Source organism: Eschscholzia californica, unplaced genomic scaffold (assembly GCF_041429995.1).
Source record: "Eschscholzia californica isolate CP2 unplaced genomic scaffold, dmEscCali1.0.p SCAF_5, whole genome shotgun sequence".
In the NCBI taxonomy this organism is placed as follows: Eukaryota; Viridiplantae; Streptophyta; class Magnoliopsida; order Ranunculales; family Papaveraceae; genus Eschscholzia; species Eschscholzia californica.
In genome coordinates this window covers 534,750-552,058 of record NW_028238472.1, presented here as the reverse complement: position 1 = coordinate 552,058, position 17,309 = coordinate 534,750, and the positions used below count along the sequence as shown (strand labels likewise).

The 17,309-nt window shown below is 37.2% G+C and overlaps 2 protein-coding genes and 1 long non-coding RNA gene across 6 annotated transcripts; 2 read left to right on the top strand and 1 right to left on the bottom strand.

Annotated features, from left to right (window-relative positions):
• Nucleotides 1-39: 39 nt before the first annotated feature.
• On the bottom strand, nt 40-3,826 carry LOC147535926 (UDP-glucuronic acid decarboxylase 4-like). Its single transcript, XM_086641093.1, has 7 exons — nt 2,904-3,826; nt 2,524-2,671; nt 1,774-1,853; nt 1,596-1,679; nt 1,426-1,500; nt 1,239-1,331; nt 40-490 (listed from the first exon to the last, which is right to left on the bottom strand). The coding sequence occupies exons 1-7, from the start codon at nt 3,768-3,770 to the stop codon at nt 278-280; spliced, it is 1,560 nt and encodes a 519-aa protein (XP_086497219.1). The 5' UTR covers nt 3,771-3,826; the 3' UTR covers nt 40-277.
• A 5,127-nt stretch (nt 3,827-8,953) lies between these two features.
• LOC147535925 (uncharacterized) lies at nt 8,954-9,667 on the top strand. The gene is made up of 2 exons (XR_015225431.1): nt 8,954-9,036; nt 9,094-9,667. It is a non-coding gene; the product is annotated as an uncharacterized LOC147535925 (long non-coding RNA).
• Nucleotides 9,668-12,043: 2,376 nt separating this feature from the next.
• On the top strand, nt 12,044-17,309 carry LOC147535924 (serine/arginine-rich splicing factor SR30-like). Of its 4 annotated transcripts, none has more exons than XM_086640277.1 (13): nt 12,044-12,410; nt 13,170-13,261; nt 13,642-13,707; nt 14,224-14,298; nt 14,597-14,711; nt 14,815-14,861; nt 14,954-15,011; nt 15,435-15,484; nt 15,608-15,664; nt 15,760-15,950; nt 16,604-16,637; nt 16,705-16,910; nt 17,011-17,309. In XM_086640277.1, the coding sequence occupies exons 2-12, from the start codon at nt 13,175-13,177 to the stop codon at nt 16,903-16,905; spliced, it is 981 nt and encodes a 326-aa protein (XP_086496403.1). In that variant the 5' UTR covers nt 12,044-12,410; nt 13,170-13,174; the 3' UTR covers nt 16,906-16,910; nt 17,011-17,309. The 4 variants fall into 4 exon arrangements, 2 of the variants coding, with proteins under 2 accessions (XP_086496403.1, XP_086496402.1); XM_086640276.1 differs by having other exon boundaries at nt 12,200-12,410; nt 16,997-17,309; XR_015225177.1 differs by having other exon boundaries at nt 12,257-12,410; nt 16,486-16,637.

Below are 17,309 nucleotides of genomic sequence, written 5' to 3'. Positions count from 1 at the left end.
AGTAAATTCTACTTAACCCTATGCTTAATATAAGATAAATTGAACATCAAATGGGACTAATTATGATATTAACCAACTTGAACAAATTGAACATCAAGGGTACTAATCCATCGAAACGTATGAAAAGATAAGCAAAAAATATTATAGAAGTATAAACGTGAAGTCATTATAGCTGAAAACTCAAAGTAACCAAACTGCCTAGTACAAAAGCTGCAACTTTTGTTCGTGTGTCGAATCTTTCCATCTGTTGTCACCAAAGATCACGGGATCGATGATCTTAAGATGTGGTGGTGCCTTCTTTATGGTCGCCAAAAATTCGCTGACGGAAGTCGCTGACCATCAGAGGGAGACCTTGTCGGAGTGGGACTTTGGGTTCCCAACCTAGCTGATCTTTGGCCTTTGTGATATCGGGTTTCCTCATGTGTGGGTCGTCAGCTGTGTTGTCCTTGAACTCTATCTTCGCATTTGGATCGATGGTCTCCTGCACCACCTGCTCAAACCCATCCGGAGAACAAAAACATACCCATATATAAGTCAGTTGTATCATGAAATTTTCTACAGGTTTCAGATGAAGTAGGTGGGTTTCCTGGTTCTAGTCCACTGATCATCTCAGCCACTAAGTTCTTCGACTAACAAAACATACAAAGGAAGGACATATGTGAATTGTGGCCCATATTGCTATCAAATATTCAAATTTACTAGTTGAAAGCTGATTATTTTTATAACAAGATATAATGTGGTCATCGAACAGACAAGTTGACAAATGAAAAATAGTTGTATCCCAGTACTAACTGGAAGCTTGAAAAAATAACACAAGGTGACAGATGTGATGATATGTAATTTTAGAGCTTCAAGCATGAAAAAAAATAAGCTACAGATGAAGGAACTTAAACGGAGTGGTGGTAGCTCGGCTGATTCAGTCTTCTTGTTGACCCACCAAAACAACAGTTCGAAACATCCGTGGGACTAGAGAAGATTTGCCCAGTCTTTACACCCAAGTCTATAATTGAGCTTCAGACCCGACACTACCACTATCTTAACAAAAAAAATGATTGAATGCCTGAAAGTTTTGGCGCAATTCAACGTGCACTGCCAGATTTCAGCCAATGTTTCTTCCTCGAACATTATTGGGTGAAATCTCGCAGTCCCTGTCGGATTTCGAAGAAGATTTCGCCCATGTTTTTCAGGTTTTGTATCACCAACATAACAAAAATTGGGGATGCTAGAACTATTATTACCTGGGCAAGTTCAAGCATGGTGAATTCCCCAGGGTTACCAAGGTTGAAGGGACCAACATGCTCTCCTTCCATCAACCTCATCAATCCTTCCACCTACAACAAACATATAAACAAATGTATAACGCAAAATCAAACTAAACCATGAGAAGTTCACATCTGTTCAAGATGAGGATGTTTCTTATATTACCAAATCGGAAACGTATTGGAAACTCCTGGTCTGCTTTCCGTCTCCGTACACAGTCAATGGTTCTTTCCTTAGTGCCTAAACCCGAATGAAATTTCATTATAAACTTCAACTTTAATCTCTAATAATAACTGAAATTATTATAAATAATCAAACGCAAACAGAAGACAAACCTGAGCAACAAAGTTACTAACGACACGCCCATCGTCGATGCACATTCGAGGTCCATATGTGTTAAATATCCTTGCAATTCTAACCTGCACCCACACAAATCCACAACACCAATAACTATGCCCATCTTGACTCTATTAATTTAAGTAAATTACTTAAAATTAACAGTTAGAGACAAACCTCAACTCCAGCACCTCTGTGGTAATCCATGGTCAAAGTCTCAGCCGTCCGCTTTCCTTCGTCGTAACAGCTCCTTACACCTGTAAAAACCCACCACCACCACTTTGTGGGTCAGATCATGCCCAACCCCTGATCTAATGAAATTCATGTGCTATTTGAGAATACCCTTTCGGACACAATTTTTTAAGTTTTTCAAACAATAATGCTAGAATGTCCGCCTACTTGACCCCCTACTTGACCGTATGATAATAAGACAAGGGGGAAAAAAGGCCCGGGAAAAATTATGTCCCTCAAACCTACTCTCCCCTATTGTCCTATTATCCACACGGTTAAGTGGAGGATCGAGTAGACAGACAACCTAACATTCTTGTTTTCAAAACAGAAATTGCAATAAACACACAAGTAAGACAACTTTGATTAACCAAAAATGATAGAATGCCCGAAAAAGAGGCTGGCAGAATCTGATGGGCGGAAATCTGGCCGTCCACATCGGACTTCGGTCTCACATCGCCCGAAAATTTAAGGGATTCTATCACCTCTGTTCATTAATGGGTTGTCTAATTTCTCTAATAATCTGCTAAAATGCACAATCAACAGTTTAGAGCGAACTCCTAAGAATTGATGGTACAGCTTTTGAATGCGCAATTAAGATATAACGAAGCTAGTTTAACTAATGTGCGGGAATTGATAATCGAAAAACATGAAAGAATATGTCAGAAACAGGAAAGATAGTAACAGAATCTGACCCACCGATTGGATTAACGTTTCCCCAGTAAGTTTCAACTTGTGGATGTTGTAGAGGATCTCCATAAACCTCACTGGTACTCGTTAGCAAGAACCTAGCACCAACTCTCTTTGCCAATCCTAACATGTTCAATGTTCCTACAACATTTGTCTTGTAAACACTAGAATCAAGGTCAAACATAACAAATTGAAAACTTCAAAACCCTAAAATTCAAAATGAAACCCTAAAAATCAAATTGAAACCCTAAAAATCAAATTAAAAACCCTAAAAATCAAATTGAAACCCCTACCATAACTCTAAAATTCAAAATGAAACCCTAAAAATCAAATTGAAAACCTAAATTGCAAAAAAAAATCATAGAGATAGATGTAATTGAAAAGGATATGATAGTCTTGACTGGATTAAACTTGTAATGAACAGGTGAAGCAGGACAAGCAAGATGATAGATCTGATCAACTTCTAATAGTAAAGGTTCAACAACATCATGACGAATCAATTCAAATCTAGGGTTTCCAAAATGATGCATGACATTTTCTTTCCTTCCAGTAAAAAAATTATCAACAACAATAACATTATCACCACGTTCAATCAATCGATCAACAAGATGACTACCAACAAATCCAGCACCACCAGTAACAACAATCCTTAACCCTTTTCTTTTCAAACCTAAAGGAATTTTCCCACCAGATCCACCGCTAATAAAATTACTCCGATGTTCATAAACAATTCGGTCAGCATCAGCAAGACGAGTTGAATCGGAATTAGGAAAGTAATGGGTAGGGATCGTTCCGGTGCCGGTGTTGATGCGAGAACCAGAAGAAGGTAAGAGAACGAAAACGATAGTGGCGATGGCAACTCCGATTAGAACAAACAAAAGTCTCTGTTCACGAAGCATATAACGAATTGCTCTTGTTGCAGAGAGAAAGGGTTTTGGTGCTTTAGGGATATACTCTTCTGATTGAGATTGAGATTCATGGCGTCTATAAGTCAACTCTGAAGCCATTTTTTGAAATAAAGATCGAATTGAAATTTGGGGAATTTGAAATCTAGGGTTTTCAATGTAAAGATTGATGGATGTGGAAGTAATACATTTAGAGAGAGAAAGAACTTTACGTAGAAGACGAGTTTCTGTTTCTCTCTCTAGAAATGGGAATTGAAATTTCTTTTTTCCGGGAAGAAGAAACAGAGAGAGAGAAAGAGAAGACGGAGAAAGAACGTTTTGTTTGTGTATAGCACGTGAATGAACCTCCATTTGTTCGTATTTAAAGGGTTATTTTCATTTACACTCCAATTTGTAAACAACTCGCCGTTTTGACCCTAATAAGTAGGGGTGGGAATTTTGCCCATGAGCCCGAACCCGCCCACGGGCACCCGAGCCCAACGATGACCATGGACGCTCGCGTCCGTCTCGGGCACAACCCGCCCAGCCCGCTAAATTTTAGTGGGCGGGCATGGGTTAAAACCTCTACCCGCGCACCCGCCCATGCCCGCACCCACTTAACCTCACCCAATGATAACCAACCAAATTACATCAATTTTATGGGTTGATAAAGCCCCAACTGTCTATGTTGCTAGGCTTAGTTGAGATGGTAAACAATATGCTTAAGGGAAATCACACGACCCCAATATATTGCTTTGCAATGACCCAAGAGAATTCTTAGTAGAATACTGAAGTAGTCTTTGGCTTTGAGGGGACAAAGAGTGGGGTAAGTTTATATTATATCTCATGAGAATTCTTCATTAGTTTTCAATGTGAGATTAAATTCCTAAAAGGAATAACACAAATAACGTCTAGTTTTAATCTCACATTGCCTCTTTAGAATCAGGAAAGGTGTTTCCAGATTCTATAAAAAAAAGAGGGAATTTTTTTCAAGTCATGAGATTACCCGCTACCCGCCCGCCCATACCCGAATTACCCGAACTTCTTAATGGGCTTGGGCGGGTAATGAGCAAGGCGAATTTCAAAATTGCCCACCCAATTAACCCGCTTACCCTAATAGCCATTGAAATTTTGTGCCCGACCCGCCCAGCCCGATGCTTCAAGTGCCCATGGACGCCCATACCCTCCCAATTCCCACCCCTACTAATAAGTGTCAAGTCTTTTTAGACCCTAAGTCGACAAGTCATTTTGGGCTCATAAGTGTTTGCTCCAAGGGTAGGAATTAGGCTAGACGGGTAGCTCACGGGGAACTTCTGTTGTCGGGACAAGTGGATCAGACACATTAACCCCTTGACTGTTAGGGTAATGTGTCGGAGTCGAATAAGAGTTTTGGCATGATTGGTTGTCCGAGAACGCCTCGAAAGCCAAGCATTTCGAGTACTAGGCTCATTGGACGCATCAACGCTCTTCTCAAACTAACATGTTCTGGTGAACTTCTCATCGTCGAAATAGTAAGAGGTGAGAGGGGAGAGTTAGAGAGTCTGACATGGGAGAGAAAATAAAAAATGAGAATAAAAAAATATAATCACAAAAATGGCGTAAGGACAAACTTGGCAAACCAAATAAAAATTGGTGGTAAAAAGGGAAGTTGGGACACTAAGGAGACTTAATAAGTTAGTTGGTCACGGATGCCAAAAAGGAATTAATGCTTGAAACGGAAGTTTTTCAACAAATGAACCTGTTCTTCTTTGTAATTACTATCCAGTCCCAATTTATGTGTTAGTTGCCAAAGTATACCTTTATTTTGTAGTGGATATTCTAAATGGTCCAGAGTACTGTAATTCACCACTAAAAATTATACAAAGGCAGAAAGTGAAAGGTTGGAGTGAGATAAAGATGGGAAAGATTCAACTTTCGCTCCCTCAAACGGACCAAGTTGTAATCTCATTTCAGTCTGTCCTTCGTCTGAGTCTAAAGTCTTCCCCATTTATCTCTAAGGGGGGGGGTATTGGATTGGGACTTTCGCGGACATTTGAGAGTCCGCGAAAGTCCGAGGCATTCAAATCCAGACATTTAAGAGTCCACGAAAGTCTGAGGCATTCAAATCCAGACATTTGAGAGTCCACGAAAGTCTGAGGCATTCAAATCCAGACATTTGAGAGTCTATGAAAGTCCGAGGCATTCGATTTGTCTTCCAAAATGTCTCATACTTTGGTGGACTTCATAGTTTGATGGATTTGTGAAGGATTTGGGACAAATTTGGGAGCCAAAATGTCTTTCAAAAAACAAGAGACATTTGAAGTCCATCATGTGATTAACCAATAATAATAACATTAAAATAATAAATGTCTACCAAATGTCCATCAATGTCCACAAATATTCACAGATGTCTACGAAAGTCGAAAAATATATTTTTGAAATGTTAGTATAAATATATTATTTCATGTAATTAAATAATAATAATAATATTAAAATAATAAATATCTATCAAATGTCCATCAATGTCCACAAATATTCACGGATGTCTACGAAAGTCGAAAAATATATTTTTGAAATGTTAGTATAAATATATTATTTCATGTAATTAAAAAATAATAATAATATTAAAATAATAGATATCTACCAAATGTCCATCAATGTCCACAAATATTCACAGATGTCTACGAAAATCGAAAAATATATTTTTGAAATGTTAGTATAAACATATTATTTCATGTGATTAAACAATATAATAATATTAAAATAATAAATATCTACCAAATGTCCATCAATGTCCACAAATATTCACAGATGTCTACAAAAGTCGAAAAATATATTTTTGATTAGCACAAATATAATATGCATTACACATTTTGTCAATGGACTCAAGATCTTAAAATGTCTCCAGGACATTTTGTTTATGGATCATATGTCTTGAAATGTCTATAAAGACATTTTGTCTACAAACTTGAAATGTCTTGAAAATGTCTATGTACACATGTTGTCTATAATAAGTCATCCGAAATGTCTTGAAATGTCTTGAAATGTCTACGGGACAAAAAGTCTATGAAAGTCTATGAAAGTCTCGATCCACTACCCCCCTAATTTATTACATGGTCCATGTACATGTAGATGTCGGGCTCACTTTGTTATTGAATTTATATCTGATGACGGACATGAATCATGATGGAGTAGTACAAGGTACATGTAACAATAATTTTATCGATTTTATTTTTGTGGTCCGATTGTTTCATTGGAAACAACAAAAAAAATTGCTACCCATCACAATCAATCATACGAACGTCTTACTTTATTTTTGCTGTGATCTTGGTGATTTTATACATCTAGGTATGGACATTGTATTATGAGTTGTCAAAAATATCTTAAACTTTTTGTGGAGGATTATAGCATTTCCATAAAAATGACAAGAGTAAATCTTTCTCACATATACCTGCCATGTACTACAGATATGAAATATAAGTCTTCGCCCCACGAACACTCGCCTAACATTTTTGGTAGGGAAGCATTAGCATTTTTCTCTTCAATATGAGTTGTTGAAAAAATTACTCTTAATTGCCTTTGTGTGCCCCATTGCCAAACTATATAATTCAACTACTTCCTAACATCTTGAATTTATAGTTCTCCATATCTCAATTTTATTGGCAACAATCCTTTGCTCGAGCTACTACCATGTTGGCTTTCCTCTATGTTTCATATTTGAAATACAGATGCATATCCCTTAATACATGTTCATATTTGAATGGTGCTATGTCTGGATGGGCATGATCTAGTGACTTTCACTAGATCATGCCCATCCAAGTATCTCGGTCAGGATTCGGCCGAGATATTGGCCGACATAGCGTCTCCACTGAAAAAACATTGCCAATTTCCAATTTTCCAAACGATCCTCTACTTTATGACTAGATTTGTGCTCCATGAGCTTTTAGAAGTTGGGCAAGAAAACAATATTATAACTCCAATTGTGTGAGCTTGAAGCTCAAATTGTCAAACAAGATTTAATAACCTTGTATATAAAACTCCACTGGTTCAAGTTGTTTGTTAACTTTCATTGGACCACTTCTTTAGTTTTTTCTTTGTTGAGATGTGGATGCCATAATTTTTTAACACAGCCTGATGTATTCCGCCGTGCTGCCTATTGTCGAGTTTGAGTGCCTATAGTATTTCCTAAATTCTGACAAACAAAAAACCCCAAACTTTTCGACAATAACAAGTCAGTCACTCAGTCTCATTACTCGTTACTCGTTAGTGTACTTACATTTTCAATTATGCAAAGTGTTCCCATGAAGGAATCTTATAATACTTGAAAAGATCGTCGTGTTTGAACCAATCGAACCTGACCTACTAATCTCAGTACTTCAGGCAAACACTACCCAACTTTGAGATTTTGTCGCGGGCTTGAGTTATTTCCCCAACCCAAGCCCATCTTTGTCTAAGCCCAACTCCACTACTTTCAACAAGTTAGGCGGACACATCACACTAGCCGTCTTTGAGCTTCTGACGCTCGTGGGCTTAGGTGGCCTTAAAGACCCAAGTCCATACTTCACTATTTGAGCCTGATCAGCCGAACTCGCTAATTACAATGGTCCGGTGTGGACGCCACTTGGCTTGGAGTTTCAAGTGTTTGTGGGCTCTAACGGATTCAAGTAAACATAAGGTGAGGGCTAGGGCTTGGAATCTATTTCCACCCCAAGACATTAGAAGTGAAACAGCATATAAAGTTGGAAGTGGAAACAGCATAGAAGTGGGAGGAGATTCTTCTGAAGTAACATGGAAGCTACTGAGTGATCACTGACCACTGATCTCTCTTCTCCTCCTCTCATTTGTAAGACTTGAAAAGTACAGTCAACCGTTTAAATTAAATCCACACCGACAAAAAAAATAATGTCCTTAATAACTTGACAGGTACCCACACTTGAATCTTTCATACATCTCACAAACCCCTAACTAGATCTATATTTACATTATTTTTGTGGTCTCTGTTAAAGAGACACCCTAATTTGTTAAAGGGTGTAGATAATGAGTACATGGAGAGTGGTGTAGATACACGAATATATAGATCCGTATATGATTTGGTATATGATTTGGCACCAAGTTAAAAGATACACGAATATATAGATCGGTATATGATTTGGTACATGGAGAGTGGTGTAGATAATGAGTAGGAATAATAAGATGGGGTATTTTTTTGTAAAGAAAATAGTAGAAATGAATGAGTCTTTTTGGAGGTGTATTTTTAACAATTTGTTTTGAGATATAATCGCAATAGAGACACTGAATTTTTGGCATGAGATCAAACTAAAATCTAAATCTCACAATCCGATTTCACCCGACTCATAAAGATAAACGTGAATAAAATTGTAGTATGCAGATTTCTCCCTGATTTTACACACTAAATGTCGTAACTTAAACATTTCCCATTGAAATATTCCTTTCCCTAAAACAAAAACTTTTTCGGTGTCTATATAACTAAAGTGAATGTTTCTTTAACAACAACCATTTTCATCATACACTTCCATTTTCCCATTTAAACTTCTTAAAGACTTCCTTTAAAAAGAAGAGATCCATCCAATATTACATCTTACAAGTCAGAAAGTAAAAGAGACAAACCCAAACTCTAGAGTCCAGAGAGAGAGAGAGAGCTCTCAACAAAAAAAAAAAAAAAAAAAAAAAAAAAAAGAGAGAGAGAGAGAGAGAGAGAGAGAGAGAAAGTAGAGATAGAGAGAGAGAGAGAGAAAGAGAATGATAGAAGATCAAGGAAGAGGAGCTCCCCATGGACTACTAGTAGCAATAGTAGTAGGTTTAGTAGTAATGGTACCCATTTTACTAGGAGATCAAGGTGAAGCATTAACAGAAGCAATTACAGAGTTATTAAGTCCATTTGGTTTACTTCTTGTTCCGGTTGCCCTTCTATTAGTTATCCAATTTCTCTCTTCTGATAGAGCTTCGGGATTATCCCGTATATTTGATGCTACTGGTGAACCCGATTCAATTCACCGGCTCAGTGGGTCACCAGTTGGTGTTGCTCTTGTTTTATTCTTAGTATTGTTTCTTCTTTATAACAAATTTTCGTTGTTTGGATCGGGTGACGATGATTCTGATGATTAATTAGGTTATCGAATCAACCGATTTGATTAATTCTCGACCTCATCTATCAATTATATAAGTCTTCTTTGTAAATTGTTTTGTAGTTGATTTCAAATTCTCCATTTTCGGTTTAGTTGTAAAAAGTATTCTTCTTAGTAAATACGTACAGATTATTTTGAGACTAATCTTAATTAGTTTAAATGTCATTTTTTTTGTGACCATTAATATTTTTGTTTTCGTTATAAAGAAGGAAAGAAAATAGAGAGAGACAAGCAGCATTGTGACCCTTGGTGCAAAAATGGTGTTATTGTCATTTTAGTGATCAAATGAGGTTTCCATCCCAAAGAAAGATTGAAGACTTTTATTTAAAAAAATGTTAGATGGTCTGGAAGTTTGGCCGATCACAAGATAAATAGTGATGTGGTCGACTCTAACTACTCAGACAAACAATCATATCTCTATTTGATATGTGATGGTTCCACTTTCAAACCAAGCAAGCTTTAGACTAGTGAGAGACAAACTTCTTTTGCATTATTGATGTCATAGAAGACCAAGGCACATGCATTCCTTTCATTAAGGATGGGGTGAGATGGCATGTGGGTGGAGCATGAATTGGGGCTGGGGCGTTGGGCCCAATAAACCACATCACATGGAGCACGTTTTATAGAGAAAGTCTACACCCTAAAACTATTGATTAATGGGAAAATGGGTTGGAGTCCCAAATTTGAGGAGTTGAACCCAATCCAACAATAACCCTAAATACAAATTAGGTCCAAATTTCAGAGGAAGTTCTATGTTTTTCCATTTTTTTTTCTTCTTCTATTGTTCTTGGACGGGACATATTTCCTTCAACTAACGTGAAAACCAATAATCTTCCTTCTCCTTACTTATCTTTTTTATCTTCTTTTACTTTCTCTCTAAGAATTTTTAAAAAATAGATGAATCTTAGAAGAAGAAGAAAAATAGACCGAGGGTTTTCTAATACAGTGAAGATGATGAAGAATGAAGATATGATAAAAAAAAACATCAATGGTTACGAAATCAAATCTGGAGTTACTGATTTTGGAAGGGTTTGATTTCTTGAACATATTTGATGAAAATTTAACGGTGAAAATTTGCATGAAAATATATTTGTATCTCCACTAAGCAATAAACACATTATTGATACATTATCTGTATTTGTTTTATGAAAAATCAATAATTTTTAAAAAATTGACTTATTACCCATTCTCTGTTAAGTTTGAGTCTCTGACGCTATTACGACCTAGCTTTTTTGGGTTCTCCCTAAAAAGAGCCTGAAATTGACTCGTAGAGCACTATCAACAAACAAATTCACAATCCAAATTCAAATATTAAAATGTACTTAGGAGGTAAAGTTTATGGCCCAGTACATAAGAATCCAATGCATAAGATTATAAGCAAGTTATAGTAGATTGTGATTCAAAGAATATCGTAGACAAGTTCAGGGGGAAGGAGAACAAAACACATTGGACTAGCGAACGGACGTTACAACTTATAAAACTAAGTGATTTTTGTTCGTTGATCTAGTTTTTTATTATGTTAATATAAAGGTAAATGTAATGGCAGACAAACTAGCCAAGATCACTAGACTGAAATTTCTTGCTCGCTAGACGCTAGTGGTATAACATGGGAACTCTATAGAGTTGGAGGGCTCTTAATCTCTTATACCACAAAAATTATCTTGAATGTAATTCTCTTCCTAAAAAAAGGATAAATAATTCGTGAAGTTATAAAGGTGTCTCTAGATAAAGTGAAAGGTGCAGCCCGATGTACAAAGAAAGGGAAGCTTTAAAGCCATCTCCGGGTAGTGTTATTTGCGGTCCATAGGGAAGCTTTAAAGCCATCTCCGGGTAGTGTTATTTGCGGTCCATACGTCGTATTTGACTTGGTAAATCTTCATTGGCTGTATTTGCTTGGAGCTACCTCCAAATTGACGAACTTGAGTAGAATTTTGTTACAAAATTCAACTTGAATGATCTAAGTTAAAATCAATGGACTCGGGTCGAGTTTTCTGGCAGAAGTTTGGTCAAGGTCCATCGGGTTCAACTCTAATGTTTTGGAGTTACAATAAGTGTACCCGAATCACTTTATGACAAAATTTGACCTAGTCCGTTGGTTTGAGTTGTATTCAGTATTGGTTGTAGGATTTAGCAACAAAATCAACTCAAACCTACAAAATTTGAAGTCAGTAAGGTTAAGGCAATTTTATAATCAAATTAATCCAAGTACACCAGTGTTTGTTTTTTGAGGGGAAATTTTCAGAATTTTGTAGATTATGAGGTGCCAATAACGCTATTCGGGTCCACACTTGGTTGAGCAAGCGGTTTCAAGTGTTGACATATACTCAATTTTTTTTTTGGATGTCCCGGATTTCGATCCCAAGTGGAATCTTTTAGGTTATTGAATTTGAGTTATTAGAATATAAATAATGCAGTCAACTTTTAGGCCATAATTTAGATGGACCTAAATTCTCGTTAAAATTTGACGGTTATCGTGTTTATCACATCTTTGATGTATGAATGCCAGTATAATGACTCTTTATAACTGTCAATTTCCAAAAAAAAAAAAAAAAAAATAGTAACAGCTATTGGAACGCACTCATGGCAAATTTGGAGGCGCCTCTGAAATTTTCGTACTTATACAAGTTCCATATATCTTCAACAATCACGTACCGTTTACTCTAACTACTTTGCCTCGAGATCTTCAAATTGATTTTTATTGTGTATAGCTCTGTGCTGCAAAATAACTAATTTACTACGAGAAACAAGCAAGCAACCCGCTCCTTGTAAAACCCTAATTCATTCTTTTCGCGGAAACCAAACCCCCAAACTCTATCAGCTGTTCCTACCCCTCGTCCTCTCTCTGATCTTGCTTAGATTCCGGTGGTTCTCCCAAACCCTTCTTCAGGTAAACTTATCTGACTTCAAGACCCTAGATTTCATCGTTGGCACAAATTGGGAGTGATTTTGTATGTCGATTTCTACCATTTGTGCGTGTTCTTCTTTGTTGTTGTCCCAAATTAGGGTTTATTTCGTCAAAGTAGTTGCCTTTGATTGATAGTTGTACGTATATTCATGTTAGAATGTTTGAAATGGGTACTATATTTCGGGATTTTGATTGGTTTGGTATGGAATCACAAGGAAGCAGAGTAGTCGCGCAAGTCAAACCCTTTATGTTCTTCGTTGTTATGTCCCAAATTAGGGTTTATTTCGTAAAAGTAGTCGCCTTTGGTTGATTCAATTACTAATTTTCATGTAAGAATGTTTGGGAATGGGTATTAGATTTCTGGGTTGTGATTGGTTTAGTATGGAATCAGAGGGAAGATGAGTAGTTGCACAAGTCGAACCCTTTACGTTTTTCGTTGTGGTTGTTCCAAATTGGGGTTTATTTCGTCAAAGTAATCTCCTTTAATTGATAATTTTAGATATTTTCTTGTGAGAGTGTTTGATTGATACTTTTAGTATGGATTTCTGGGTTGTGATTGGTTTAGTATGGAATGACAGGGAAGATGAGTAGTTGCTCAAGTCAAACCGTTTATGTAATTGTCCCAAATTTATTTCGTCGAATTATTTGCCTTTGATTGATACTTTTATATATTTTCATGTAAAAATGTTCGGAGTTGGTATTAGATTTCTCGGTTGTAATTGGTTTAGTATGGAATGACAGGGAAGATGAGTAGCCGCGCAAGTCGAACCCTTTATGTTGGGAACCTTCCTGGTGATATTCGTGAGAGAGAAGTTGACGATCTTTTTTACAAGGTGAGATTCTTACTTAGACCTTTTTAGAGTTTCGTTCTACCAATATTTACCTAAATATAATCATAAATGGGTAAATGAAGTGAAGGCACATCGAACCCTTTTTACAATCAGAGGTGATTGAATGTCTGAAAAACATGGCCAGAATTTGGCCAACAACCGACACGGAGACGTCCAGATATCGGCCGAAATGTTTGAGAGAGAAACACAGGCTGGAATCTGTTTGTTCACGTTGGCTCCCGGCTAGATTTTGGCCTATGCTCTAGGGCATTAAATCATTTTTGTCTTACGATTTCACATCATCTGGATAAGTTTTTTTGGGATTCCTGTTTACATTTGTAATGCTCACTGTTCATCTCTTTCATTGCTTTCCATTGTCACAGTATGGACCTATTGTCGAAATCGATTTGAAGATTCCACCAAGACCTCCAGGTTACGCATTTGTTGAGGTAACATTACATTTATGCTTCGAAGTGTGTAAAAAACCTCAGTGTAGTTGTATTTACTGTTTCATTGCCCATGTGCTGAAATACGGTAGGTGTAAAGCTCGAGGCGCGCCTCAAAGCGAAGTGGTTTGTTTTCGCCCCTAGGTGTACACATTTGTAGAAAAGAGCAAAATTTTATATGCATCGTTTGTTTATCCAGCATAAGAAGTAACAAATTTAGATAATTGTTTTTTTGTAAACGCTCAAGTCTTTATGTTATCGTAGAAGAGTGACGATTTTCTTATCTTTCTAAATAAATATGGCATCATTTTTTTGTCAACATTAGTATTAGTATTAGTGTACGTTATTGTGCATCGAGGCATACGCCTCAAGGAGTCATTTTGCTTTCTTGGAGCATACTGCTTGAGGTGTGAAACATTTTCTTAAACGTTCGTCACTCACCGCAGCTGCAGCAACTGTTTTGTCTTCCATGTATTATATGTTTGCATTTTCTCATTTATGAAGTTTTGGGCTTTGTAGTTTGAAGATGCTCGAGATGCTGAAGATGCTATTCGTGGACGGGATGGATATAAATTTGATGGTCATCGTCTGAGGGTTAGTTTTACTTGACTTGTTTACCTATCCTATTATCTTTTGGAACAGTTATTTATATCGTAGTGTTTGCTAATAATATTTTGAAAATTTACTCGAAATCAGTTTTTTTAGATCCCCATTTGCTAGTGATGCATTAATCTTAATATTTCAGATACCTCAAAATGGTTATCGTATTCATTATGTTTCTCAGCAATGTTTTTGATTATAGAATCCGCTTTAGTTCAAACTTGTTTTTGATTCGGCATATGCCTTTTTCTTTGTTAATGTTTATAATATCGTACTTATCTACCGGTTTTAGGTGGAGCTTGCTCATGGTGGCCGAGGAGTATCTTCCATGGATCGCCGAAGCAGTCACAATGGTGGTGGAGGTGGCCGTGGAGGTGGAGGTGTATCAAGGCATACGGATTATCGTGGTCCGTACTCTTAACTCTCCCTAATTCAGCCTCCTGCATGGTTTACTATAGAATGAATAAGATGCTTACGCCAACTTCTATTATGTGGTCTCATTTCATGCAGTTAAGATCACTGGATTACCTTCTTCTGCATCGTGGCAAGACTTGAAGGTAAATTTTATCTTATTTTCTTCGTCATCGTTTGACTTACTTACTTTGTCTCCTGATATTATTTGCGCAAATTTCATTTCTTCCTTCAATAGGATCACATGCGCCGAGCTGGAGATGTCTGCTTCTCTGAAGTATTCCGTGATGGTAGTGGTGAGTTGAAATTAACTTGACTGTTTATATTGTGTTCTTTATATTGTTTCTGAACCAAGTGCTGGAGGGGTAAGTCAGCAAGTGTATTTCAATGGCTTATTTTCTTGGATGCCTAGTGGCATCGAAATCACCAAGGCTTTCAAACTCTGTAATAACCTTTATTAGCTGACAAGCCTGACATATACTGTAAGAATGAAGTATTCTTCTTGTTTAGATTCATTCTACATTGTTGATTTGTTGCATAATCATGTAAAGACTATTGGCTTATGATTATGTGGATGTATGGTGACAGTGACTTAGTGATGTGCGATCACTACCAAGCTTTTCCATGCCACAGATTCATGTTTAGTCTAAATTCTGTTGTACTCGTATGTTGCGTGAGGTCGGTTGCCTGTTTGATAATCGTCTTTATCTTATCTGTAGGCACCACAGGGATCGTGGATTATACAAACTATGATGACATGAAATATGCTGTAAGTTGATAATATGCAAAATTATTTTCGGCCCTTTTTGACTTGGTTGTTTGGCTGATTATTTAATATCTATTTTCTCTATAATGTGTAATCTGTAATGATTTTTCTGTTTCAACCATGCAGATCAGGAAACTTGATGACTCAGAGTTCAGAAATGCATTTTCTAGGGCTTATGTTCGGGTATGATTTCTTACCGAGTTATTTATGTTTGGTCTTTTCTCTTAAATCATTGCTGCTATGAGTGCCTACTTGCTCGTCCTGTTTTTCTGTTACAGGTGAAGGAGTACAAGACGAAGGAGAGCTTATCTAGGAGCCGTAGTCGATCTTACTCAAAGAGCAGAAGCCCTAGTCGCAGCAGAAGCAAGTCTCCTAAGGCCAAATCTTCTCGTCTCTCTAGATCTAGGTCTAGATCAAAATCGGTTTCTTCACGCTCTCGGTCGGGTTCGAAAGCCCGCTCGTTGTCAAGGTACATCTTCCGACTACAATTTCAAGTTTATTTTTGTAACGGTCATCCTCATTGCAACATTACTTCATGATTATTGCGATACTGCTTCACTTGTCAATGTTGTCATTCATTTCTAGTCTCGTTGCTTCATCTCTTGTGCACTCTCCATGAATTTAGTTCACTAGAACTATATTTGATAATATACCATCATACCCTTTTTACTTTTTTTCTATATAATTGAGTAATTTATATCGCTTGGTACACATTAAATGGCCATAAATTTGAATATGAAATGTAATACAGCGAAACATGTACGATGTGGGTGCCCCCCTTTTAGACTCGTCCATCTCGTCCCTTCCAGCTAATTTTCTGTCTTGTACTCCCACCTCCGCTGACAGACTTGTTCGTATTACCGTTTGTTCTTTACACTTTCTAAGTTGAGATTCGTAGGTATGAATAATAGCGTAAATAGAATAAAACGAGTCTCTTATATCATTTACTGGTTCCTTCTTTTTGTTGCTTTCCTTCTGAATACGGCAACTCTGACGTGAAATAGGCGTTAAGGATTTTGGATGGAAGGAACGTTATGGATAATTGGATTGTTTCTGGAACTTTTGAGGTCTCGGTCTTAAGGAACGTTATGGATAATTGGATTGTTTCTGGAACTTTTGCAGATCCCGGTCAAGATCGAAATCACCATTAGCCTCTGTAAGTGGAACTTCTGAGTGCCACAATACTTGTGCCACTTTTCCGTTACTGAACCTTCATTTTGCAGCCACGTACAAGACGTGCGAGTAAAAGCCCAAAGAAGCGGAGCCCAAGCCGTAGCAGGAGCCCGGTTAGGAGCAAGAGCCCAAAGAAGGGAAGACCAAGTCGTAGCAGAAGCTTAAGCAGGAGCAAGAGCCCAAAGAAGAGGAGCCCCAGTCGTAGCAGGAGCCCAAGCAGGAGCAAGAGCCCGAGTCGAAGCCGAAGCTAAACCTAGTACGATCTCGTGCACATCTTAACATATTTTTATAGAATCATAATGAATAATTTGCTGTCTTTCTATGCAACTAATCTACTTCCAGCTTTTTGTTGACAGGCAAAATCATGGTACTAGAGAGCACATAGAGTAGTGCTTCGAAGATGGCAGGATGCCTGGAACATGGTTTTGATAAACCTTTTATTCGATTTGCAAATGGAAATACTTTAAACCGAGACAAGAACGAATTAAATTTGGTAAGGACACCATTTAATCTTGTGGAGTTGTTTCTAGATATTAGATTTTGAAACTATGTATGGAATTTGAATCCTCCCCTTTTATGTTTGAAATCTGCAAACTTATTTAGGACAACATTGAATTATCTATAATTTATACTGAGACATGCTAAGCTTTGGATA